The 27,981-nt window shown below is 41.2% G+C and overlaps 1 protein-coding gene across 8 annotated transcripts in view; it reads left to right on the forward strand.

Moving 5' to 3' along the window:
• STAG1 (STAG1 cohesin complex component) overlaps positions 1-27,981 on the forward strand; it is a 156,298-nt gene that overhangs the window by 95,715 nt on the left and 32,602 nt on the right. For all 8 annotated transcript variants that reach the window (XM_064386114.1, XM_064386115.1, XM_064386117.1 and 5 more), the window contains 8 exons: positions 3,362-3,435; positions 8,863-8,986; positions 14,638-14,736; positions 19,344-19,423; positions 21,176-21,283; positions 23,530-23,644; positions 25,747-25,864; positions 26,956-27,059. In XM_064386114.1, coding sequence (XP_064242184.1) covers positions 3,362-3,435; positions 8,863-8,986; positions 14,638-14,736; positions 19,344-19,423; positions 21,176-21,283; positions 23,530-23,644; positions 25,747-25,864; positions 26,956-27,059 — 822 coding nt within the window. The remainder of the gene's footprint in view (positions 1-3,361; positions 3,436-8,862; positions 8,987-14,637; positions 14,737-19,343; positions 19,424-21,175; positions 21,284-23,529; positions 23,645-25,746; positions 25,865-26,955; positions 27,060-27,981) is intronic.

Consider the following 27,981-nt stretch of genomic DNA (forward strand, 5'->3'; position numbering starts at 1 on the left):
CCTTGGGCTGGTTTATTGTATTTGCTGGGCCCCCAGACAAAGGAAGGAATGATGAATCTGACTCTGTGTTCTCAGAAGGCTAATTTATTATTTTATGATACTATATTATATTAAATAATACTATACTATACTATACTAAAGAATACAGAAGGGATACTTACAGAAGGCTAAAAAGATAATAATGAAAATTTGTGACTCTCTCCAGAGTCCAACACAGCTTGGCCCCAGTTGGGCATTGAGTCAAAACAACTCACAGCAGAAACCAATGAAACAATTGTTGATAAACAATCTCCAACCACATTCCAAAGGAGCAAAACACAGGAGAAGCAAATGAGATAAAATGGTTTCCTTTTTCTTGGAGGCTTCTCAGCTTCCCAGGAGAAAAATCCTGGGTGAAGGGACTTTTCCAGAGAATGTGAGTGCCACACTGGAACTCCTCTGTGCCTGTTCCCCCAGCTGCTCTTTCAGAGCTGCAGTACATCCTCTCTCTGGGGAGCTGTAGCCAGGGTGCCCAGGCTGCACAGGAATGGAGATCCTTGGCAGGAGAAGGAGCATTTCTTAGTCCTTACCTTTGGCTCTGTGTGTTCAGGGGCTCTCATCTCACTGCTCATGACAGCTGAGCAATGCATGGCCTGGGAATAGCCAGATGGAGTATGTCCATGGGGTTAAGCACTCCAGGGGCACCTGGGCAGAAGAGATCTGTTAGGATTAGATGGCTTAATGCTCTGTGGAAGGATTCCCGACAATAATACTGTGTATTCCCACTGTTTAAATAGACCGAATTGACAGTGGCATTCTGTGCTGGCGCTTCCTCACTTGATTCTTTGATGAAGTGCCATCCTAACAACTCCTCCTGAGCACATACGTGTGCATGTGTTGGTCTTCATGAGCTGGTAGAGGGACAGTTCACCAGCGGAGTGTGGCAGGTTAGTCTGAAGCAGAGGAGATGGAGCTCTTCCTGAAGTGTCTCATGCCATCATCTGCAGGCCTGGTGGGAGAGCATGTATGGAGCTCTGTCTTATCAATGAGATTTTCAGCTCAAGTGGATGATTTATGATGCAATATGCCACAAAGCAGAGAAAGTTGTCTTTTTATTATCTGCCTGTAATAATTCAAATTTTGTGCTTGTCATACATGTCTTTTTGAGCTTCCAAACCTACTTGCAGAGTCAACAAGAGAATGTTTCCCTCATTTTTTACCTCTGTTTAAGAGGGAGAGTGTTAAATCATTTTTGCTTTGGTAAAAACAGGAATTCCAAGACACAGATACTCTCTCAAGATACTTGAAGTTAAGCACTCAGATTCAAGTGCATGACTTAAAAAACTTGAAAGTGTAGAAAGCAGCTGGAGTTTCAGAGAAAATTCATTACTGAATCTAAAATACATTTGAGAATTATATCCTTTAAATGTTAGTACACAGAGGTAAACATGATCTCACATGGACCTGCTGAATCTCTGATTCTGCTTCCACACCAGCTGTGCCCCAGCACCTGGATAGCTGTACCAGATGATAATTTACCATGTTTACAGTGAACTGTAAATTCTGTGCAGAAGAAGAGGGAGGAAGCCATTTGTGCTGTCCCTTCATCTGTGCTGCTCAGGCCTCTACTGTGCTGCTTCACTTTGCTCTCAGATGTCAAAGTACACTTTTGTCAGAATCTCAACTTTCTCATGGCTCAGAAAGTCCATCCTCTTCTACCTATCTTCTATGGTGTGGTTTTATACCAAGAAATCATTCCCTGAGTTCTCTGTGAGCTCTGGTATTCTTTCAGAAAGCCTCCTGAGGCTTCTTGGTTCATTCCCATCCTCATTTTACTGCACTAGGCTATCTCTACCCCCATGTTGCTGTGGATGTTTCTCTGCCTGTAGCCTGTGGAGTCATCCAGATGAGTGATTGGGAACTGAGAGTCCCCTTTGGGTTATGAATTCTCAAACAAGAATTTAGTCTGTGCATATTTGGGTTGAGCTGATGCTGCAAATAGTACTTTTCCCAGAGGCCATGTCTAAATATGCTTGGTTCATGTGTGCAGAGCTGGTGTGGACCCAGCTCTTCCCTTGGTACATAATCCCTTTTACTGTGAAATTAGTTTCTTTGGTAATTTAGTCAAGAGTCCTCAATGCCTTGGTTTTTCCATGTGCAAAATTAAGACAGCACCTCCTTACACTTCAGTGAACTGGGAGGCTTCACTCCCTGAGTTCTGAAGCTACTTCAGCTCATACCTGGAAGATGCAGTAAAAATATTTGGCTGAAAAATGGAAGCCCTTAGGTGAAAGTGTTTCAGAGCTCATGCCATGCAGGAGGTCAAACCAGCTGATCACGATTTTGCCTCTGGCTTCAAAACCTTTTATCTGTTAAATATGTACATCCATAATTATACAGGTTTAATTATTTTATGCATATGTGCACTCCACCAGCAAGGCTCTGTTGTGGTTTTCCTACTGTGAGAGTGTGGGCAAATTTACATTCCCACATTGTGGTGCTGTGCTTGGACTGTAATGAACACCTTGATGGAAGAACAATGGCTGCTCCAAAAACTGATTGGATAAAATTGGTGTCATCTTATTAACAAAGCTGCATTTAGGTGTAATTAAGTTATACTTAGTTTAGTACAAGATCTGACAGTATGAGAATACTGTAATTAATTCCAAGTTGTGTTAACATATTAATTGACACAAGGTAAGCTTCCTATAATACTTGCAAAACGTGCTCATATTACCCAGGAAGTGAAAAGTTTTTTAAGAAAATGCTCTTATCTATAAAAGCATGCTTATAACACCTTTTCATTTGGTATTGGGTTTGGTTTCTTACAGGCTAAGGCCTGGATGTCAGATGTGCTCTAGTCCTGGAAATTTTCCTGCTTCTGAAACCCAGTTATTGTGGGTGCTGAAGTTCAAGCAACTGACAGTCTTTTACTTAAGATTGAGAATGTCTTCAACTCCTTTCCTTAAATAGAACATTAATTTTTTCAAACTAATCTGTCACCAGCTTTGTTTCTGCAGCTGTCATTCATTCAGCTCTGTGTTTCTCTGTGAACACAGCACTGCTGAAATTACTGCACACATTGTCTCTACTTGTCTCATTTTCAGTACCAAAAGTTTATGATCACTTCAAAGAACTAATTTGAGAGACTAAATTGATGTTTGTAGTGAATGTTAATTTTCTTCCATTAAGATATTGCATATATAATGTAAATATTTGTATGTATTTGCACACAATATAGGCATGTGCTGGAAAAGCAGAAGTGGTGAATTTACTCAAGTGCTCTTCCAAGGTCTTCTAAGGTTTCCCAGTAGGGCGTTGTAGAATACCAAATTATACTAAACAATGATCTCTTATTTATTTTGTGTTTTGTTTTTCACAGCTACAAGAAAACCAAGATGAAATCGAAAATATGATGAACTCTATTTTTAAGGGTATATTTGTTCATAGATACCGGTAAGAAAATGCATGTTCCAGTAGGCTCTGCTAACAAAGTGTGATCCTAAGGAAAGTCAAGGGCAGCTTCTGGGTTGATTTTCTTCTGATGTAATATTGTAGATGCTGCAGGATTACTGTCAAAAACGTTTGAAGTTGTGGAAGAATATACAAATTGTAACCTCTATTAATTACTCAGTACAGCCATCCACACAACTTTAATTCATTAGACAGCTTTAAACGGTTGTGGGAGACATGGGCTTTGAATCTTTGCATTTTGAAAAGAAAAGTTGTCCATGTTGGGAGCACAAAAATGATGTATCTTAAGAATAATCAAATCATTACTGCATGTCATAGGATAGCAGTTGTCCTCCAGCCTGCATTTCCTTTTGTATGTCTTGGGTGTAAACAGCAAATTTGGAATATGGTTTACCAGAGAGCAGTGGTCTTTTAAAATAGATTTAGGGTTGTTGTGCATCACAAGATGTCTCAGAGCATCTGCATCACCTTGGTGCAACCAGCTCTTTAAATGTTAATTGACTTGCTGAAATCAAAAAATAAAATTCCAGGGTACCAAACTATGCAATTAACCTTTCAGATTTTGGTTCTGCTTTAAAAGTTTATAATTTATGGAATCTTTTAGGAAAAAAGGGTCTATGAGAAGAGGGTTAGAAGGTGAAGAGGAACCCATAGTTCCGTTGGCCAGAGGGATGGATGATTGTAATTTGGAGAAAAGCACCCAGGAAACTGAGAAGGTGCTCAGGCTGACAAATGTGTGTGAGCAGCACAGTGGGGTTGGAGAGTGTCTCCTCAGTACCTGAGCATGGAAAGAAAGTTCATGGTTTGTGGTCAGGAAGTCTTGAGCTGCTTGGCAGCTGGAGGATGGGTATGCAGAGCCAGCAGGTACCTGAGTGTGCTAGAATAGTGTGGCACTCACACCATTTTGTAAGGAGAGCAGCTTTCATGGCATATGTAAAAAAGCTGAAGAAATTAAATTCTAAGAGTGTTTCCATTTTTATCCCTTCAGAACTTAGTGTATTATATCAAACAAAACATTGCTTTAAAATATCCTCTTAGTTGTTCATGCTCTTATGTGGGATTGGAAAAAGACTCAGCCTTTTGGTGGTCTGCATTCTGGTGCTTTTGCTTTTTCTTTTGAAGTCTTCCTTTTGTAAAAAAGTTTCTTTTCATGCCTCCTACCACCACTAGTAAAGACCTGATTTTGCTGATGTTACTGTAAAAAAGGAGAGGCCAAATCAATAAACTCCATTCAAGCCCTGGAAAAAGGTGCCCATGGTGGCCCTGTTAGATCCATGGGGAATTGACTGAAGTCAGACAGGTGGTGGCACCACTCGTGCCACTGTTCAGAGGGGTCAGGAGGAACCTGTTGCCACTCTGCCCCCAGAGCCACCTGTGTGAGCTCGAGCTGTCCTTGACCTTTTGGGGAGCCCCAAAGAGTCCCTTAACAGCACACACCAAACTATGAGTGATGGTTCACAACAGAGAGCACAGAGTGACACTCCTGCACTCACAGCTGGATGAGAAAATAGAGGGGGAAAATGTCTTTGTGAAACGCAGCTAATTGACAACAAAGTCCAGGGGGGATAGAATGTAAAGGATTGTGAACTATTATCTGATTATCTGCTTTTGTAAGTTCTTAATTTCTTGAACCTTCCTTCTCTCACATAGTTCAAATTATTTATAAACTTCACATGATTTTACAGGTCTTAGACCATGCACAAGTGGTGATGATTTCGAAAGAATGTTATTTTAATTATTCTGAGAAAGTCCCATCCTTCAATATGATTCAGACTCAGCCACGGTGATTCATGCTCAGTGACCTTTGTAGCTTAAATAACAAGTCCTTGACCTAAGTAAAACTCCCAAAACTGTTTCATTCAGAATGTGTCTTCTGACAAGTGTTGCAGGGAGATTACATCTTTCTGTAGATTGGCTTCCAATTTACTGGAAGATTTCAGTCCTTGCTTCTCTCATCAAGATTAAAAAAAAATAAAATTGCAGAAATAGCTAAATAGTTTTCTAGGTTTAATGCTAGTCTAGTGTGAATAGCGGATTTGGTCAAAGCTGACAACCACTCCAGCAACCCTGAGGAGCACACTGCTCTGCACCTGATATTTCCCAAATATCCATCAGAGACTCTGTGGCTCAGGTCCTGAATATGCTGCCTTTAATCACAATTCTGTTGTGTACATGAAAGGTACACTGAAGTGGCACTTGGAATGGCACTGGTAAAATCTGTTTTCTGACACTGCTGTAGTTTGTCCTAAGGTTTATGGGCCTGCCTTGGCAAGCCAAAATTTCAAAAGGAAATGCAGAATTTCTTATTTGAACCCCTTTTGTCAAATCCTTTCAGAAATTGCATTATGGAGGATCTCTTTACCCAGAGTAGGAACTTAGGCTGTGAATTGTGCTGCAAGTATTTTCATCTTGTAGACCTTTCTTTGCATTTTGTGCTGAAACAAGGGTTAAATATATTCCATGTATAAGATCTGTAGATGCCACATTAGTTTTCATCTCTGTGCTAGACCAGATTCTGTTTCTCTCTAGAAGCATTTGGCAAGTAATACAAGCTTACATCACTAATTTATGATAATTAATAAGGCATTCATTATTCCAAAAACACTTCCAGTGCAGGTATAATTAGTATTTATATGTTCTTGTGTCATCCAGAAATAATGTGTATTTTCAAAAAGCTAAACAATTCATAGTGACCAGAAGCAAAAATATATTTAACTGTGTAAAAATTAGAAGAAAAGAATTATAGTTTAATGACAAGCAATTACCACATTAACAGCAAAGGTTCAAAGATTGTTTTGGCTGTATTATATTTGATACAGCATTGTATGGGCATGGAGTCTGTGTTAATGATTCCTTCAGGAGCACAAGTGATTCTGATCAGTGATAGTTGCCTGGAAGGTGATGTGGAGTGGAAGGTGATGTGTCTCACAAGTTCCCTGCTTCTCTGGCAGCTTGAGTCTGCTGGTCTCACATCCTTGATTCTGTCTCATTTTTAGTTATACTGGAGATGTTAAATTCTTATTGTATTAAATCTCCTATTAAGTTGAATAGCTTTCTTCTTTTTTTTTTGTTTTAATTAGCAGCTTGGAGTGTCTGTAGTGCTGAGGGATCCCTGAGAAGACTTTTGAATCAAGAAGCAGTTTTTCACTTTGCCTAGGGAAGCTTGAATGCACTCTTAGAGAAAACATGATTTTTCCTGCTTTTTGGCTGGCTGTGCTGCATGATTAAATAGTTGTTGACATTTAGGTTCTTTTTGGGATTGCCATTAAATCTTTCCAAATCCTCTGCAGTTAGTAAATTTATACTGGTGGTGAAATAACTTACTTGGATGTGAGGACTCAGGCTGTCATCCCCTAGTAAGAATGTCTTCCTCACTAGTTTGTGTTATTGCAGATGTGGCTTCCCATTTTTTCTTGATTTATATTTACTAGTCTTTTAGGTTTTTCTGTAAGTCTTGCATTCGTCCACCTATATTTTGCTTTTAAAATAGTTTACAAGTAACTCCATGTAAGAGAATTGCTAATCTAATTAAATACACACACACACACATTTGTGAGTGTGTGACTCTAGTCATAGTTTTAACTAAAACTTGTCTTCATTATGGCTGCCTTTCCCATAAGGAATGCAGTTTTTAACCCTTGAGTGTGATATTTAGCACATTGGTCCTTACATTACTTAAACCTGTTTGAGAAATCCCTGGTAGGGGCAACGTGTTTGATGCCCTGCCCTGCTCCTAATGCACCTTGTCTCCATTGTGGATTGCCCCTTACCTTGGTTCTGAGGTTACAGAGGCTTCAGGAAGCTGGACAGACCAGGTTTACTGATGCTGTTGGGAAGTTGTTAATGTTTCTCAAAAGCAGAGAGAGCCAATGGCAGTGGTTTGGTGGCATTCACACAGGTGTCCCCCTCATGTTATTGCATTAAATGCATTACATGCTGTTTATGCTTTCCTGCTGTTACAGCAGTACAGTTTCCTCCCTACAAGTTCAATTCAAACACTGAGACCTGCCTGGAGAAGTTCCCCTGGCCATGTGTGATGCTTGGTTCATGGTCCCTGTGGGACTTGGGGTTCCAGCTCAGGGTCTGCAAAGTCAGGGGCAGGACAAAGGCACTGGATCAGCTGGGCCAGCCTGCAGGAGGGAGGTACATGCTTCCAGTATGCAGTCACCAGGGGTTTGCTGCTCTGGGTTATGGCTATGAACCTGTGCAGTGTCTTGACCAGAAGAGTGAGTGCATTTTATTTGTTTTTTGTAAAATTTATTACTTTCAGAACAGTGCAGTTTTTTGTTTTTGCAATTTTTTTTTGCTTGAAGCTTGGAATTTTTATTTCCTTCCCATAAATTAAATTTCATTTTGGGGCTCTATTGGTCTGGTTTAGAATTAAATTGATTTTTATTACTTTTCCAAGAAGATTTTTTTTCATAAAAATGCAAAACAAGGGTCTCAATTACAAGCAAGTTTCAGTGTTTGCAAAGCATTAGACATACCCTTCTTCTGTGCAGTTACTTTTTGTGTTCTTCTTGTATTACAGCTGAAATTTGGAACTGTGAGGCAGTGCCAGCTGGAGTGGCACAAGTGATTTCTTATGGTAACAGATGTCCCAGAGATGGAATTACTGAAGGGACAGGTGGCCCCCATCCCTTTTCCCGTTGTTTCATTATTAGTAAAGATGCCATGCTCCATGTCAGGCAGGCAGGAAAGTGCCAATCAGATGGAAAGCATTTCCATCCTGGTCTCCTTAGGTGACCTCCCAGTTTCCTGTCTGCCCTCCTCACTAAGCAGCTGATAAGTCTGCCTGAGATATGTCTTTGCTGACTCGCCACAGTCAGAATGTAGGATAAGAGCAAGAAAATGGGAAGAAACCAATGCTGAAGTGCAAATCTCTCACGGGTTTTGTTGTAGGGGTGTTCATGAGGGATATGAAATGAGATCTCTTTGTGTAGCAAATTCCATTGTGCTCCTCTGGCAGGTGCCTTTGGCTAAACCAAATAGCTTCTTCCACCTTGCAATGGTTCTGCACCTCGAGCTGGAGACAGCTGGGCTGCAAAGCAAATGTCAGTGATGCTGTTTCAGAAATGATTGCCCAGAGGAGCTTTGTAGCTTGGGTTCATAATTCTCTTTGAAAAGGGAGAGGTTAAACATATAGTAATAGAGTAAGAAGCAAACTAGGGTGAGAATTTCTTTACATAAAGGAAATGTAGGAACATCTGTAAACACTGAAATTATTAGATCAGTGAGTTGAAGGATGTACAGGAACAGATAATCAGTGAGATGGCAGTAAGAACAGTGACAGGCCTCACTTAGGTTCATAACCAGTAAAAGCAAAATATTATAGCTATGGCAATGGGAATAAGAAGGATATTTGTCTGTAATCTGGCTAATCCTTGTTCTTTTCTTTTTCTGTATTAGTGATGCTATTGCTGAGATTAGAGCTGTCTGTATTGAAGAAATTGGTGTCTGGATGAAAATGTACAGTGATGCCTTCCTGAATGATAGTTATTTAAAGTATGTTGGTTGGACACTACATGACAGGGTGAGTATTGTGTATTCCCACACACAGCAGAGTACACTGGAGGCAGCTGCTGCTGTGCTGCCCAGCACAACAAGATCCTTTGCTTACAAAGAGGTTTTCTGTTTCCTCACCTGGTATCTTTCAATCAGGTCACTTCCAGGTATTGGCTTCAGTTAGGAGGCAGTACTCCCAGTCTTCTGGTCTGTGTGCTTTTCATGTGGTCAGTCTCTGACAAAGTAACTTGACAGAAATCCTTCCATAGGGCTTTTCTGTTGATTACAAGAGAAAGAGAAGTCTCTTCAGAGCATCCCTGAGAGCCTCTGTGTCTGAAGCAGAATGGAAAAGGGATTTCCATGTGTCTTCCATTTACATTGCCCAAAGGTTAGAGGAAAAAAAGAGATCTCTGGGTCCTGAATAGACACCACTGGTTCCTCGAGTGGAGTGCTCATCAGTTCACTGTCCCTTCCTTTTCAAGGTTCTCTTTAGCTTTTTCTTCAGAAAAATGTTGAAACACCAGATGGAAGGAAGAGGTGCTTGTCTGACTCAGCACAGTTCTTACTACTGATGGTATCCACCTAGTTCTTGCAGCAAGAGGAGCCCAATCTGGGTGCTGACAGAGGACTTAGCACTTCTGCCTGGGGACTTTTGACACCAGCACTGGCTGTGCTCCCACTCACACCAAAACCACTGGAACTCTAAGCTCCCTTGCTAATGCTATGCAAGGAATACAACTTACAGTACTGTTGAAATGCTCATAAAATTCCAGCATCCTGATTCAGACTATTCTCCTTTTCTAGGAGCACTGCTGGAAAAAAATTGTCAGTCTGCAAGTTCATTTGGATTACTTGCATAACTGATAGTTAACAGCTGATTCTTGAAAAATATTACTTTTTTTAGTAATTTCAAACATCATCTTAATATTTAGGATCTGACTTGGTCACTCTTGTGCTGAATTCTGAACAATATGAGTTATGCAGATGTTGGCTTACACTAATGATAGAAGTCAGCTGCTGCTGCTGGTTCTTTTAACTACAGCTACCAGGAATTTGCATCTTGCTTTCATTTGGATGAGCAGTTCACTTGTTAAGAGTATCCTCTAGACATGGGATTTCTTTCCAAACCTGTAGTTCTGAAGCTTTCCCTTTACAAATTTTCCCCAAACTATTATATTAGATCTCATTGAACAAAACTTGTTCAGGAGGAAGATCCTGCTTACTGCTCCCATGAGCCATGACCACTGTCTGCCCCAGTGTCTCAGTGACAGACACACTGCACTGTGTCTCAATGAATGCTGGACATGGAAACTGCCATGGCAGTGCCTGGAGGGACAGAACTGCTGCTCTGTGTCCCTTGGTGGTGACATTGCTGTGCCTCACAATTTGCCATGCTCCAGGAGAAGACATTGTTCAAGTTAGCAAACCAGTGGGGAGTTTAGCTGAGGTTGGAGGATCAGGATTTAAGGTGTGTGGAGGGTACCAGGACTTGTAATTTAAATAAATTATTGCTTTAATAATTGCAGTGGATTTATGGGAGCACATTCTAAACCTTGTAGAACATTTCCACAAAGTAGCACCTCCGGAATGTAGTGGGGCTGCACTTCACAGCTCTCAGCCCCCTCCTAGTGTCTTTGAAGTCCATCCATTTCTCACATCACTCCCTTTACCCATCTGTAGAATCTCACACTCTCATCTGTCACATCTAGCAATTTCTCATGTCATGTGCAGTATTTTCTCACACCCTCTTCTGTTAGTTTAACCTCAGGCCAGGGTCTGGTCATCTGCCTGCAGCCTTAACACATATTTATACCTCAGCTTTTTTAAAATCAACATGTTTTTTCATAGCAGAGAAATTTTGAATTACAGTGTTAGGATAAAAAACTAGACCATTTGGACCAGGCACAGCAGAATTCTATCAGACTGCTCTTCCTCTGCTTTGTAAGATTTTTTTGTTGCAGGCCACAGAAGTACCCTGGGGTTCTAAGTCTTTAAATCACTAATGTGTTTAATGTCCCAGTCCACCTGATAGGTTGGTGGGGTTTTATTGATGTTGTGGATGTGTCATCTACAGACTGTAGGCAGAATGGGGAAGAGTCTGGGGCAGGTGTCAAGTAATGAAAAGGGAGGGAATGGAGACAGTCATTTTGGAAGGCTCAAAAGGAGGGTGGAGGTGCAATAGGAAGAATATATTGGAAAAAGATGGAGTAAGAGCCAACTGAAAATGCAAAGCCTCCAGAAGTACAAGATCCCTTAACAGCATGGCTTTCATTGGCACCGCCTGAAAAAACTGCCAGCTGGTACCCAAGTTTCTTGATTTTGCTTTGCTTTGATCAGGAGATAATTTTTGCTATAATTGGTATTTAAAAAATGAAGGCTGAGGCAATAGCCATAAGCTATTTTTACTTCACATGAACAGCAGTCACCCCAAGATTATTAACTTCTCTGGAAGTTTGCTGCTGCAAAAAGGTGACAGCAGTGCAGGAGATTCCTCAGCAGTTTTATATTCTGCTTCAGAAGACATACAAATTAAACCACAGGGAAGAACAGTTCTTACACTTTGTAGTAGCTCCAACATAGTCTTTCAGAGGTAGAATACAAAAGTTTCGTTCTCTAACTTGGAAAATCCTTTTATTTTGTATGTTAATTATGTCTCCCAGATTTCAAACAAATGTCTATAGAGATTTTTGGTTTTTATAGATTCTCATTTGAATGTAAGTTTCAAGTTTTGCCTTTCTCTGCTTTTAAGCATCTTTTTTATTCCCATGTATCTTGGAGCATAAATACGAGTGTATAAACGATGATATAATTGCATTTAAAAACCCTCTTGAAAATAAAAGTGCTAAATTAGATTGTTCAGTCTTAATTGTCACCTGCTTCACTGACATGTGGAGCTGTTTTGAAACCGTAATTGTCTCTAGATACCTGGACAGTCATGGTTCTCAAAACCAGTTCCTACACATAAGAGCATGCTTTTTCTATCTTTGTGTTCCTCTTACTTTGCTTATTGTCTGTTTCTGTGGAGAGGATGAACCCAGGGTCCTCTGGAACAGATGATCCTCTTGTGCTTGACCTCCTAATTAATAAATTAGTTAAATAAGTTCATCTCTTAGTTTACTAAGTCTCATGCTGGCCTTCCTGTCCATCCCTGTTTGCAGCTTTTATGCTGGCATGTTTCTTAAGAATCACTCTAACAAGCATTCCCACCCAGTTACTTCCTTGCTAGAAGGGGTTTGGGATGTTCAAAGCTCCTGTGAGCTGGATGATTCTCACAGTTATGAAGAACCATCTCGTGTGTGGTGTTGAGGGTCTGTGGCACATTGCTGCTCCTCCACTCTGGACTGGAGTGCATCCACACACACCTTCACCCTGCCCTGCTTTGCTTCCTGTTCAGTTCACTGCCCTTTAGGCTTCCCAGGGCATTCCTGCCACTCATCTCCACTGACTTTGTTTTAAAACCTCCTTACCAGGATTAGCAAGCTGATGTGCAGGAGCTCTTCACTCTCCAAAGAGGTGAATTCCATCCTTGACCAACAGTTTAATAGACAGACTCAGAGAAAGTCCTCCTTCATCATTCTTCTGCCAGAGGGGCAGTCACTTCCAGGGTTTGCCTCTGTCTCCTGGTCCTACTGCTAGTCAGAGGGACCAGGTGTAACATAACCTTTCTCTCTCTTCCTCACGTGCTCCTGCAGTCCCTTCTCCTCAGATCTGGTCCAGGACACTTTGGTTAGGGCCTGGCTGCAGTTGTCGGGCAGGGCATGCAAGGAGCCATACAAGGAGCCTGTGCTCAGGGTGGGGTTCCTGCCTGCCTGGCTCCATTTGCTGGCTTGAGCTTTTCAGAGAGCCCAGTACAGGGCCTGGACTGAGCTCTGGGACCGTGGATCCATGGAGTTTGGGGAAGTCTCCAAGGGCTTTGGGCTCTATGGGCCCAAACAGCCTGAGCCTGCTTTGCCCAGCTCTCAGGTCCCATTGTGGGTGAGTTTTCCATTTGGCTGTGGGCTCACAGGTGGGACAGGCTCCAGGGCAGCTGTAAATAAAGCTGTTCCCTTACTGTGCCTTACAGTGCTCATGCAGGCCAGAATTGACCTGGTCCTGATCAGAGGCCCATGTCCTGGGAGTGGTGATGACTCCAGACATCCTGGGCATTATGAGCACTCCACAGCAGAGGAGGACACCATTTCTGGTGCTGCCACACAGGTGCTATTAAAAAAGAATGTCAAGCAGCATTTCTCTGGGGTTTTTTAGCAGCTGATCACATCCATGTAATTTTTCTTCAAAGAGGTTTTTTCTGTACCTTGAAAGATCCTATTATCCCTTTAAACATACCTTACACATCATTAACTTTCTCTGCAGTGGTAGTCGAAAAGATCCCTAGAAGAGAGCACGATTGCTCAGAGACTCCTCATGGATATAGAGAGATAATTTCTCCTGAACAGTTGTTTTTCATGGAAGTTCTTCTGAAAATCCAACTCCTGTGCTGCTTTTGTCTTCTAGTTCAAATTTTGAAATAGGTTTGAAGGAGGAAAGAAACTTTAAAATTTGGATTTATATCTTCTGTTTTTATGTCAGTCTGTGAATGTTCTTTCAGTTTTTAATGTGATCACTTTTTAAGTACAGACTGCATTCTGGAATACACAGTTTCAGAAATTAAGCCCTCTGGGTATGGATTTTTCTTTATGAAGTTCAATAGTTCATTTTAGTTCTTGAGCAAATTAAGGCCTTAGACTTGGTAGTGTCTCCACTTTCATAAAAGTAAATTGACACGGCAGTGAACACTACAGAGTATATTTGAGTAGATTTGTGTTTCTAACCTTTTGGCTATCCGCAAATATTTTACAGCAGGAATCCACAGTTTGCCAGTGTGGTGCAGTTGAGTTGCCCACCTGCAGCACAGGGGATCCAGTCCCTCTCTTCATCAGCAATGTTCCTGCAGGCACAAGCCGTGATCCACAGGCCCTGTCCTGTGACACCCACATTTCCTGCTGCAGCCCCCCAGACCAAAGCAGTCCCCAGCAGCTGGGAATGAGCTGCTGCCACCAGCACAACTCAGGCACAGGGACACGAGCCACCCTTCTTCCCAGGGGCTCCTCGGGCTGTGGCTCAGATGTGTTGTTCCTGTGGCAGCAGCCTGCTCCCCACTGGAGGATCTCTCACACCTTCTGCATCCTTCAGCCTGCTGTCCTGCTGTGAGAGATGGAATGTAAAACCTGTGGGGATAACAGATGCAGTGTGTGCCCTGTGTCCCTGCCCTCAGAGTGGCTCAGTGGCTGAGCCCATGCCCTGTGCCCTGATTGTAACACGAGCTCTCAGCCATGGGCCTGTGGGCTCCTTCCTGAAGACAAACAGCCACACTGCCTGCACCAGCCACCTGGACATCCTACATCCTTATGTTGGATTTACATGTTGCATTCTTTATCTTTTTATGGAGTCACTTGAAAGGGAAGCACTAACAGACATATAAGTCTGGCACATTAATTCTTTCTGTATGCAAATAGGAAGAAATTTAACAGTGTAGGTGACTGCATGTGGGTTTTGGTTTTTAGTAAATTGCAAATTGGCTTTGGTCATTTGCATAAAATTTTAAGTGTACATTAAACAAATTACAGTATTACGTTTTTTAATATTCATGTGCATTTGGTTAAAGTATTCTGACAGCTAATCTCAGTGTTTTTTATTTAGCAAGGTGAAGTGAGGTTGAAGTGTTTGAAAGCTCTTCAGAGTCTGTATACCAACAGAGAGTTGTTTCCCAAACTGGAGCTGTTCACTAATAGATTCAAGGTAAGAGGAAATACAGTTTTTGGAAGGAGGACAGAAAGTAAAAGTGTCATCATCCTGTTGTGGTCTTTGAGTCATGTCTATTAAGAATAAACTCATTAGTTTGTGACAAGGCTTGTAACTGCACTACTGAAAGTGTTACTGAATGCTGAAATTAAGCCAAATCCATTTCACAGGGTTTATGTTGGAAGGTTTGTCAGACTTAGCCAGGATGATTATTTGCCTGTATGTATTATTTATAGCTTATATATTGTCCTTATTCAATCTGCCTGTACTTATTTAATTTTAGATTTATTGATTTTAAAGGATGTATACTAACACAATCTAAAATGTAGCTGAAAGTAGCAGCCGGTAATGAAAGATTGTTTGTTACACAGCTTTTTTAGCTCAATACTTGCTTGTGTTTGGAGGGACAGTCACTTGGATGTGCATCACAGTCCTCTACACAGTGAACTGGCCTTGCTGGAGAACAGGAGTTCACATTGTGCTTCCAAACCCCTTGAGCCAGATGGGCCCTTCAGGAGAGAAGTGCTGGGGGAATATTTCATGTGGGTTTTATTAGCACAAACTTTTTGTGTAATATCTGGATAAGAATGTGGCTGTTAAGTCACTTTGTGGTCTGACTGTTTTATTGTACAAGTGAACAGTCTGGAGAGATGGGTGTGGAAACACTGTCCCTGCTCCTGTTTGGATGCCTGCTGAGGAGTGTTCAGGCACTGCCACCATGTCAGCTGCTCCCTCTCCCCATGGCTTTTGTGTTCTGCAGAATACACTACTGTGGGAAAAGCTACCCCCAAGGAAAAACTCACTTATCTCATTTAAATCTTTATTAGAATGCTGATGAAAAAAATTGTTTAGAAAAGAAACAGAGCTGACTGGTTTATTTTAACTTAAATCATTATTATAATGCTGATAAAAAATTCTGTTTAGAAAAGTGGAGATTTAAATATTTATAAATACTGTGCACAAAACTTAAACTTCTCCCTGTAGATTCTCCCTCTATGAAAACAGTTTATAAAAACATGATAATCAGCCTTTTTCTACATTCACTTGGGATACAGAAAAAAGATGCTTAACCTGCAAGAAGCCTAGATATTAAGGAAGGCTTTTTTTCCAAAATGATAATTATATAATAGAGCAGACTCTTTATTAATAGTCTTCTTCATTTAAGATAACAGTCTTAAAGGGCAGATTAAATAAATGTCTACCAGAAATGAACTAAGTATAGTTTACTAAAGTAGGAGATAAAACTTGATGATTTTAAGACACCACTTAAGGGCCTGCGTTCTTCTAATTTTATAAAGCCAGTTTCTGGCACTGTTGCAGTAAAGACAAAATTTCCTCTCTCATAGGAGAGAACCTGGTAAAGAGGATCAGACCTCAAAGTTATTCTCTAATGCCTCCATAAGTCTGCTTTGCTTTATCCTCACAGGACAACCAGAAAAATGGACCCTGCAACTCTGCTGGTTTTCCTGTTCCCTCTGAGCAGATTTAGATTTATTTATATTTGCTGCTTCTGTAATTCCATTTTTTAAAAAACTGTCACTACAGCTCTCGTGGGCTTTTATCTACTTCTCTTTACTAGAAAATGTGCTGGATGCTTCTTTGTCATGATCCCATAATTTGTAAGGGAAAAGACTGCTTTGAGACTGAACTCTCCCATGAACCTGCAAAACTTTCAGGACAGATGGAGACACTTTGGGCAATAGTTACTCTGTAATGTACTCCAGAAAACTACAGGGACATGAAACCTCTAAATACATCCTGCTTTTCACAGCACAGACAATTCTCTTAAAGGAAGCTAGGTTAGTTTGTGCATTGCTGCTTGGCTTGGAATGGTACAAGGAATTTTCATGTCTGTCAAAGAGGTTCAGAAGGAAGGGAGCCTTGCTAGGAATTCATCATAAAAGCTGGTTTTACTGCAGAAATCTCTATCATTATGAAATAAAACAGAGGAAAAGGTGTGCTCAAAGTCTCTGGAAGCCTAGAGAACAGATTTCTTTAACGTAATGATTAATCACTTTCAGTTTCTGCCACATCAAGAGAACAAAAAGCTGGCATGGCCCAAATGGCTGCACTTGGATTTACAGCTGTGCTGTCAGGGATGTGGCCTTTGGCACCAGGATGGAGCAAAGTTCCAAATTAATGCTTTTTGAATCTCTGATACACTAGCTAAATGTCTTGCCACCACAGACTCTACCACCACCTCTTTGAAAAGTAATTGACCTAACTGCCATTTTCAGTTCCATGGCTGCTTATTTATATTTCTTCATCAGAATTTAATCGACCTGCACAGTTCAGCTGGTGTTCAGTTCAATCCATTCAAACTGAGAGAAATCTCTCTAGAGGTCTTCTAGCTGTTTAAAGAACAAATTAATTTGATCCAGAGTGCCTTGTGCTGGGTGTTAATATTTCATCTTCTTCCAGAGACCTGTGACAAGGATGTGATCCTTTCCCTTTTTCACAGAAAAATGCCTGTTCTTTCCAGCATTTGTATTTCTAAGAGTAGGTGATATGCTGGAAAATAAGCTTCGTCCATCAAAGAAAAGACTTTTGTTTTCCATCAAGAAGTCCTGTCTGATACAGACATTAACTGACCCCATATGGAAAAGCTGTGAATTAACTCCTCTGCAGGCAGTGCCAGATCCCTCATCCCTCACCCTGTGCTGTCTCCACAGCCTGGGAGCACAAGGAGAGATTGGCTCTTCAGTCTGCCTTGTTCACAGCCTAATATAGAATGGAAAACTGATCTTCAGAGACTCTCAGAATTAATATTTCAGCTTAAAAATCCAGGCCTGTGCCCTGTTCTGCGGCTGTACAATGGCACAGGGAATCTCTGTAAAGGCAGATAGAGCAGATGGGGGTTGGAACTTCCTCAGCCACTGAAATTACACCTTCAGAGGCACTGGAGATGTGGGTCTTGCTGGGAAGGCTCTTGGGACCTGGCTGGCAGGTGCCACCTCACAGAGGTGCTGGCCCCAGGGCAGCAAATGACACATCCGTGCTGTTTATTTTAAGCCTGATATTTTTGGGGACCAGTCTTGTAGGATAAGGAAACCTTCTCACATTGGTTGGTTTAGAAATCCCAAAGGACTCCAGACTCAGAGGGTATCTCCTGCTCTGTGGACAGGAGAGGGGATTCCCTCCCTGAGGTATCCTATGCTGTAAGAAAACTCGGAGAGAATACATGAAATTCTACTGAGACATTTAAGATCAGGATCTCTGGCTGTTCTTTCTCATGGTGCTGTTATTGCTGTTCCTTGGCCAGGACCTTAGGAAAAGTTGACAGCAGTTTCTTTGTCTTGTTTATAACAGAGTGTCCTGTGTGGAAAGTTGTTTCTTTGGGTCTCTGCATGGACTTCTCGCAGTCTTTAAAATTGTTTAGATCTACATGAAATATATTAAATTCTCCAGGAGCTTAATAGTGATTGACAGAGGCCCCTTCAGTCACAGTGACAAGAAGTGTCTCTGCAGACCTGATTTTGTTGGGAAGTAACAACTGAGACAGCCATGATCCATTTTTTAAGTACTGATCTGAAATTTCTGTATTGAAATAAACATCAGTTGCTTGATATTTCCCTTCAGCCCTTAAATGCATGAAATAGTAGAGAAGAAAGGTGAAAACGTTTATTTTGCTCTGGTTTGTTCTGGTGGCTTTCACTGGTGTTGCCTTACACTTCCCGTGTTTCTTTTCCAGTCCCTGATTTCTATTTTGTCATATCCTAAAATGTCATAGAGTACCTACTCCTTGCTGAAGCAGGTTAAGCCAGAGAAATCAAGATTTATTTTCAGATGGCCTGATTTCTCTACGGTAACTTGCTCAGTCAAGCAAAGAGCACTGAGACATATTGCATTTTTATGGCTGGATGGAAATCCTCCCCTGATAGGAAGGACAACATACACCAATCACAGCTGTTTTTGCCAGTAAGCAAATGGAACCTAAGGAGAAGGAAACCCTTAAAAGACTTCTCATAGCTACAGGGTCCTTAGAAGTTAGAAAATCATTAGATTTGATGGGAGAATGATGTGCTTGTCTCCATTAGAAAGAGTATGAGAAAATGCAAAATCAAACCATGGAATTCCCCACTTTCTGGAGAAGCTCTGTAGTGTAATTCTTGAGATTTGCTTCAAACCTTGAGATACAGACAGGGAAAAGGTCACAATTTTACAGGCAACCTGCAGATGCATGAATTCCGGTGTGATTTTTCTTCACATGTTTCCATATATGCAGCATTCCTTCCTCTGAAATTATTTGGTTTCAGGGGAATGAAGTGGGGCAGGTTTTCTGCTGTTGTCCAACCCAAGTATGTGACTTTTCAGGAAAGACCTGTTAAATTGATCCAAGCCAGAACAGTGCTGTAGCTCCCAAGTCTCTTCCCTCCCTTTCTGGCAAACACACAAGGATAAGGATTGTTGAAGCACTTGTCCTTTTGTTACAGCTCACAGCTAAAGGGTACATTAAAAGGTGGGGTAATATTGAGGGGCTCTCATTGTCAGCATGCAGTTGAAACATCTTTCTCCCCAGAAGTATTTATTTTGTAACCTGTAGAATTTTCCATGTGCTGGCCTTGCTGTGTTTGTGCCTGTGGCTGACCTCAGTTGCCTTGCAGGACCGCATTGTGTCCATGACCCTGGACAAGGAGTACGATGTCGCTGTGGAAGCCATTCGATTGGTCACGCTCATCCTCCAGTGAGTGCTGCTCCAGCCCCTGCACCCCCTTGGAAAATTCCCTAAACCACTGCCATCTGAGTGACTTGAGTGCTTTGCTTGTGTATTGAAGTGAATGTGCTAATTTACACTTAGTATGAAGGTGAACTGAACATATAATAGGGACATGAAGCTAAGGTTAGGTATTTCATTTCATGGAAATGCAGGAGACAAAGTGTAAGAATGTGTGGATGTTTTGGAGCCCTTAGTGCATCCATTGTCTAACAGTACCAAGGGGCATTTCTACCTTTGGCCAAGGGCAGAACTGTCCTCCCAAAATGAGTGGCTGTGGGTTACACTTGCTAGAGTAACTCCAGCAGTAACACAGATCCAGAATAGGGAGAGTTGATTGATTTCCTGACACAGCTGAAAAGAGTCATGTGGAAGGACACCTGCTTCCAGGCTTTTCCATGTGGGGATGCAGTGGGTCCCCTGAGGTAAGGATCACCTCACACATCCTCCCACATGCTGATGTGGAACCAGCCTGTCCCCAGCAGCCTCGTGAGTGTGCACCTGGAGGGGCACTGCCAGGCTTTGGCATAAACATAATAATATATTTATTAAAAGCTGTATGAAAGAATGTCTAGTTTACAAGCAGATGCACAGAATTTTTGCTTCATATTTTATATTCATTAGGTCCACTTTGAAGAATGTTTTTGGACATGTAGAATTTGGACAAAAGATTGCACTAGCCTTCCTTAGTAACAAAGTCTAGACTTCAGCTTTTTATTTATGGGTCACTCTGTTTTTAAAGAGATTAGCATTGTAATGTTAGCAAGATATGAAATCTTGCATCTACTGTTATATTTTAAAGTAAATATAACAAATATGATCTGAAATGACATGTAGAGCACATGTCTTCCCTATACTATTAACAATTTTTGGGAACACAATAAGTTTTAAGGTCAAAAATTACCCAGTGCACGTTTTTTTGTTTGTTCCTGTTTTCCTTTTGGTTGCCCCTTGAAAGCACAGGCAATGCTAAATGCATTTAGCACCAGAAGAGGCTGGGTCACCTTGAAGAGCACAGGGCAATATTCTGGCAGGTAGGAACTCCAGAAAGGTGTCTGCAACAATCCTGATGGGGAGTGACCAATTAAAATGGTGTCTAGTGTGAAGCCAAATGATTTAGAGTCCTGATACATAAATGTTTCTGATGGATGCCAACTAAACAAGGATGGACATAATATCCAGATTGTGACAGTGCTGGTATCTTTATATCATTTTTGCTAACATTCTGGGACAGGCTGCCCAGGGAAGTGTTCAAAAGTGGGGACATGGATTAGTGGTGAACACAGAGGGCCCAGGTTAATGGTTGGACTCAATGGGCATGGAGGTCTTTCCCAACCTAAAGGATTCTGTGATTCCAGGTTTTTAGTTTATGATGTTTGGTGAATGTTTGGCATCTTGCAGTATGTGAATGGAAATTTGTGTGATGGTCTAAGGAATAAGCAGGGGAGGGTTTGTATACAGTGATTCTGATCTTGTAATACTGTTTTATGTCTATATTGATAAAATGGGGGGAAGGAAATCAGAGAAACTTCCAGTCCTACAGGCCCTTTAAATACCTCTGTATTTTCAAGTAGAACCAAAGATCCTTGAGGTGCTTATTCAACTATGTAGCATTTTGTGGGAAGTGAACCAACCTTGTATTTGTCCTGGGTGAGCTGTGGGAGGTGAGGGGATGCAGGTGAAACCTCTGCTCTGGTTCAGGTGTCATTGTGCCTCTTTCAGTGGGAGCGAGGAGGCTCTGTCCAATGAAGACTGTGAGAATGTTTATCACCTGGTGTACTCAGCACACCGGCCTGTGGCAGTAGCAGCTGGGGAATTCCTCCACAAAAAGTAAGTCAACAGTTGTCCTGGAATAAGACCAAGTTTGTGAATGCTTCCTAGAGAGATAACATCAAAAAGCAAAGAAGCAGTGGAGTGAAATATCCCAATTTAGCAAATCAGGTATTTCATTTAAACCAGAGACTTTATTCTCTTGTTTAAACAAGATCTGAGAACTTGAAGAAACTGAATGTACATTTATCATTGCTCTGCAATTCAGATAATATTTTCCAACTCCTTCAGGGTTAAATATATAAAGACTGCACAAACTTCTGAAGTTGGTTTAGTCCTGCAGCACTTGCTGAATTCCTGGTGTGGTAAGATGCATATACTGGGCTTGTAGTCTGGGGTGAGCTACCTGGTACATCAACAGTCATAATTTCTAGCAAGTTTTAGGACAGTTTATTTCTCTGTAGTGAACCTGGGAGGTTTTTATGTAGCAATAACTATAAAATTTGTTTCTAAAATCACTGTCTCCTCCTGAAAATGTATTGCATTATGGTTACATCTTTCATGTCCTCACTATGCCAGAGGACATGAGCCAGCTTTTCCATGGATGTGAGTCACACTGCCTCAGTAACTGGGACCAGGGCATTGCCACATCATAGGAGTTAAACTCTTCTTTTTATTGTTTGCAGTTAAAAATCTTTCAGCAGGAATTTGACTTTCTCCCCTCATGGGTTGTGACATTAGAGTTTTTTATTACATGTATAGACGATTTATATTAGAACCCAGGTTATCTAATTTTTTCATGCCAAGATACAGGTAGGAAAAAATACACAAAGATCTGTTTTTCTTTGCCAGTGCTTTAATTTTCTATGGTCTATTAAGAATTTACAACTCCATATTGTAACTGTAAGCTTTCATTGGTGGATTTTTGGAATTCCAGCCTTGTGATCAAGCACTACCCGTTTCAAGAAATATATGTGCAGATTTCCATTAACAACAAGATACTGTACTAGTTACTGGAAAGGGTTAGGTTCTTATTAAAAACACACACTAAATTTCCTTTATTAATCAACATGTGATAGAACACTTTTGAAAAATGCCTCAAAGGTAAATAAGACATACCTGCACCGCAGTGCACTGAGGAAAAAGACAAACCTTCATTTTTACTTCTTTTACAAGGTACTAAGCTGTGTTCTGTAAATGTGTCTCAAGGCTAACAGCATGGAGACAAGATTGTGCCATTGTCCCATTCTTAACTAATTTTGTCTTGGTTTCTGCAAAGAAAATCTCCAGTTAAATAAGTTAGAATCTATTTCAGGCATTTGAGGTGTGATTTATCTCACCTAATTTAATACATTTCACTATCACTTTCTCTGTGATAATCATCAGACATGCTCTCTGTGCTTAGCAAAGGAAAGCAAATAGTACAGAGGAAATAAAGGATCCCAAATACAGAGGATCACAGGCTCAACCCTGAGGTGCAGGTCGGAAGGTACCTCAGCACCTGCAGAGGTGCTCATTGCTTATCTGTTATGATAAGCAGGGGGGACAAGGTAATGTTTTTAACTAAAATATAACATTTGTGTGTAACTTGTCCTTCTCTTCAGTGAATTACAGCAATGAAATCAGAATTCTGTGTTTCATGTGTTAATCTGCTTTGTGATTTCACTGTAAAAGCCAGGAACAGCTTTCAAACTTCTCAAAGTTAAACAGACATTGCTGTAACAATAATACACATCTGAGGTCTCTTGGAAAATTTGAGCATTGAGAGGAGTTTGGGATGGGCTGTGCATCAGGGAACTCAGTGCAGAGTGTGTCACTTACCTGTAAAACCCAAAGTAATGAGTAGGAGCTGGTTGTATCTTTGATGCTGCTCCTGGTACCTGGAGTTGGCTGTTTAATGGATGTCAGGTTTGTTTTTACCATGTCCCAGCCAAAGTGATACAACCTTAGCTCCCAGTGCACTGGTGCAGTAGGTGCTGCCTCCACTGCAAGACTGGATAAGTTATAAATGCAAAACTGTACAAGTGATGCAAATATTTGAAACTGTGTAAAACCTTCAGTGTAAGATGGTTTTGGAGACCTTTTTCCTGTGTGAAATTCTTCCAGCCTTGTGAGCTCAAGGACTGAAGACAAATTCATCTCTGCAGACAGGCAGAGGTTGTGGCCTCTTTCCCTTGAAAGAAATAGCTTGAGATACTTGCACTGTTTTATGAACAAATTTACTATATCCAGAATGAATTCTGATCATATTCTTGCAGAAATGAGAATTGTTGTGATAGCCATGAGCTCCTTCTGCTTATTTTCAGGCTGTTCAGCAGACATGATCCCCAAGCTGAAGAGGCTCTAGCAAAGAGAAGGGGGCGAAATAGCCCAAATGGAAACCTTATTAGAATGTTGGTTCTTTTCTTTCTTGAAAGTGAGGTAAAAAAGTCATTTTTAACCTTTAAATGTTTTATAAAACCTGGAACTTAAATAGTGATTTATCAACACACAGTAATAAATTGTCTTTCTTTTTATTTTATATTTTCAGAAATACCATAAGCCTTTTTCCCTGCCCCTCTATTTCCTTGTTCATTAAGGAAATTGATGTGAAAATCTTTGTGGTTTATTTAACTCATGCATGTCCCCACTGTACTCACACTGCATTGCTCTGCTGTGGTGGCTGCCAGGGTGCATTGCTGCACACAAATGGAAATGGTTCTTTGCTTACATAACCATGCAAGGAGAATACCTCTGGAGTTATTCTTTGTGGAGTAAAATAATTTGAATCAGGACGGGACAAAAATTGCATAATATCTCCAATTCTTATTAGAATCATAGATGAACTCAGAGTGGGAAGGACCTGAGGGTCCTTAGCTCAGAGCAGAGTCAGCTGTGAGATGAGATGAGATGAGGTCTCTCAGGGCTTTATGCAGATGCATCTTGGAAACATTGGAGAATGAAGAAAACAAGCATAGGTGTGGTGACATGAAGTGTTTGATGAACACACCCAGGGTGGGATTGTGTCTATGATTTATAGAGACAGCATCTATGGGAAATTGTCTGGTACATGTAGTAGCACTAATAGAGATGGGGAATGGCAGTGGAGGGAGGAAAATTTGAGAAGATACTGTCAGGTACAGGATGTTCTTAAGATAGAGGGGGAAAGGGTCAAAATTATTAATTTGATTTGATAATAAGCAGATTGAAAGAAAGGAATGACAGAAATGTTTCTCTAGAGAAGGGAGCATAATATATTTTGGGTAAAAAGCAAAAGTAAAGCTATTACTTAAAATTTGTTATTTTAATTGTTATGAAGCCTTGAACAAGAGACTTGACTGTGAGAATGAAGAGTTGTTGAGAAGGAAGGACAAAATTTTGGTACAGTGTTACTGGTTTTTAGAAACACCTCATAAACCTACAAATTAATCTGGATGAAATGTCACTACCTGTGTGGGCCTTCAATCTGACACCTGAAGGGATTTTTAGTTCCAGCTTCTTCAAAGCTTAGATTGTAAAGTTCATTGTGTTTTACAGTGTAAAAACATCCCTTAGATGTGAGTGTGATGAGTTACTGAGCTCTGACCTTGTCTGTCCTTCTGAGGAGAAAAGAAACTCTGCTCCACTGCCAAAGCCAAGATCAGCAAAGTGCCTCCCATGCTGCTCCCTGAGGGTCACTTCTCTCTCAGGGCCAGTTTTTGCTATTGTTGTTTTTGAGAGTTGTTAGGAGCCAAGTAGAATATCCTGACTCCAATTTTAGTAAAGAGTTGGAGAATTGGGAGTTTGCATGTGGGTGGGATGAGTTAACTCTGCAGTCTGGGCTGCATTCAAGGGAGTGAACTTTGCCCAGCAGCAGTAACTCAGTGACATTTTGCCCAAAACTGTCAGAAACAGAGGAGGGGAATGTACTGTCACCTCCTTCTCTGTGCTCAGGGCTGTTTTCCAGCTAAGGAGTCAGACCCTGGCAAGCACAAGTTGGGTGTTGTGCTTGTTGGAAGTAGTTGAAGATAAGTTTAGAAAACAGCAGAAGCCTATGGATTATTTTTCTCACTTTACAACAGTTGTGTTAATTCACATGAAAACATTTTTTGCAGTTGAAGTTAGTGTTAAATCTGTAACCCCTGAAATCACCAGGATTTTTGCTCCTTTTTTTTTGTCTGAGCACATAGCAGCATGTATGAAAACCAACTGCTTGTTCAAATCTCATGCCTCACCATCTCTACTTTTTCTAATGCAGTGAGAAAGTGAGGGAAGGTAAGTTTACTGCTTCTGGGTCAAAAGCTGGGAGAGATTTTTCCCAAACAGGCAGCTTTGTGCAAAAGAAGCTCAGTTTGCTTTACTTTGTTTCTGTTAAAACATAACCCCATTGTGCTGTTGTCATTCATTTGGGAGAAAACCTTCCTGAATTAGTTTCAAACGGAATGTTTTTTCCAACTAACACAAGATACGTGCCCAGGACACTCTCTGTGGCCACATGATTATAACAGTTGAAGAACTGGTGCTTATACCAAGAGCTGTACTGATGATTGCTTTGGATTTTCTAGTTGCATGAACATGCAGCCTATTTGGTGGACAGCTTGTGGGAGAGCTCTCAAGAACTGCTGAAAGACTGGGAATGTATGACAGAATTGCTCTTGGAGGAGCCAGTCCAAGGAGAAGAAGGTATTGGCTTAACCCTGTGCTTCCTTGATATTGCATAGTATTGCTAATTATTCCTTAAATACCTCTGCCACCCATAGTGAAACATCTTTTTATGTTATGGTTTGTTTGGAAAGCATATTTGAAGATTTTGGATTAATCTATTTTTAATGTGCTTTCCTTCAAAAAGCAGCAATTTGTACTCTAGTTTGCTTTTTATTTGTGCTCTGGAGGGTTTCTTTTAATCAAGTGTGCTACACTGTGGTTCCCTAATATTAAAGGGAGTTTACTCAAGTCTTAACTTCATTTTGTCTGAATGTTTAAATAACTACTTCAATAAATTAAATAGCTAATACAATTTTGAATAAACAAGCACTTCAGGTGATGCTAGTTAATATGGGGCTTTTCCAGGCAATGTGAACACAGTGAATTCTCAAGAGTAAAAACAAAGGGGATTCTTTCACCATTAGTTTCAGATTGCCTTTTGCTGATAATAGACCTGGGTGCACAAAGTAGCCAGGGAGGCTGGGAGCAAAGTGTCCTGAGGTTAATGAGTGTCATTCAAGATCATTTATAGTTCCTCAGGATTCTCCTGCTTCAGGGACCTTCACAGGGCTTAGGTGTTTGAAAAATCAATGCTCCTGGCAAGGTGTGCTCATCATGTCCATGCTTCAATGGCTGGATTTTTTGTATGCACCTGCTAGTGAGGGTATTTATAGGGTAATTTTGTTAGGAAATTGATTCTGTTTAGCCTAGTGGGGTTTGATCCTCCAAACGTGAGCAGAAGCACTTGCCAAAGAGCAGAGAATTTATGAGGAAGCGACAGTGAGTTGTCTGTCACTGTTTCTCCTCTGTGACTCTCCCTTATTTTGTAGATCTTCCTTATATTCCCCTTCATTGATCCTTTTCCCCAGCCTACATTTCTCTGGGCTGCTTTCACTTCTGCCATGTCCATTTTGAGAGGATGTGAATGGCAGACAACGAGGCGGCAGGAAAGCCTGGTTAATGTGACAGTGTAGCTTGTGTGTGGTGTTGTGTGCTGCCCCGTGCTCCCCTGCTGTCCCGCTGGTGTCCGTGGCGCTGCCTCCCGCAGTGACGCCCTGTTGTCCCCGCAGCGATGTCGGACCGGCAGGAGAGCGCGCTGATCGAGCTGATGGTGTGCACCATCCGCCAGGCTGCCGAGGCGCACCCCCCCGTGGGCAGGGGCACCGGCAAGAGGGTGAGTGGGGCTGCAGCTCCTGCCTGCCGCCACAGCACGGGACATGTTTGTAACACCGCTTTGGGCGCTCCTGCAGTGGAGTTTTTTAATTGGTGTTTGCTGTTTCGTCTGAACACTTCTGAGAAAAATATTAGAAATTCCGTTTCTGGACACGTTTGGTTTTTTCTTTGTTTGATTTTGGGGTTTGCATGGGCAAGTTAAGCAATATAAATTTTCAGCATAAAAGTTTTTTTTTATTATATTTTAGATGTTCTTTTTATCATATCCCTGCCTTATATTTGTAATGTATCGACATCATCAGCCCCTAATGTTAAACCTAGACTAGAGTGGAAAGTGTAAGAGCAGAGCAGACTACCTCTATCTTCCATAAAATTGAATGTGCTGCTGATATGGACATAAAAATTACAGAAAAGTCAAAGGATCTTCATCATTAGGGTGTTTAAGCACTGGAAGAGGGGAAGAGGTACTGAGAGTTTGTGCCCTTTCCGTGCTTGGTCATTTTTGAGACCTGACTGGACAAAGCCCTGATCCTACCAGTGTGACCCCTGGGCTGGCTCTGCTTTGAGCAGGAGGGGTGGGACTGGGACCATTCTGAATGTGTCTGTGCTTTTAGGCATCCATCCTCTTAGGCCTCTTCCACTGAGTGCCCGAAAATTTCCAGAATTTTACATTCTGGCCAAATTGCCTCCTTAGTTTATTTTATAGGGACTGTCTGAGCACCAGTGGAAGGCCATTCCTAAAGCTGGACATGCAGTTTTAAACACTTGATTCTAAGTCACAGGGTCAGGGTAATAACAGGCTTTCAGCTGTATTTTCCATAAATACGGCATCCATGTTCCAAAGCAGTCTCAGCTTCTTAAACACATTCACTTGATTTTTGGTAGTCCCTATCTTATTTAGGATAGATGAAAGTGGAATAAAC

Source organism: Passer domesticus, chromosome 11, assembly GCF_036417665.1.
Source record: "Passer domesticus isolate bPasDom1 chromosome 11, bPasDom1.hap1, whole genome shotgun sequence".
Classification (NCBI taxonomy): Eukaryota; Metazoa; Chordata; class Aves; order Passeriformes; family Passeridae; genus Passer; species Passer domesticus.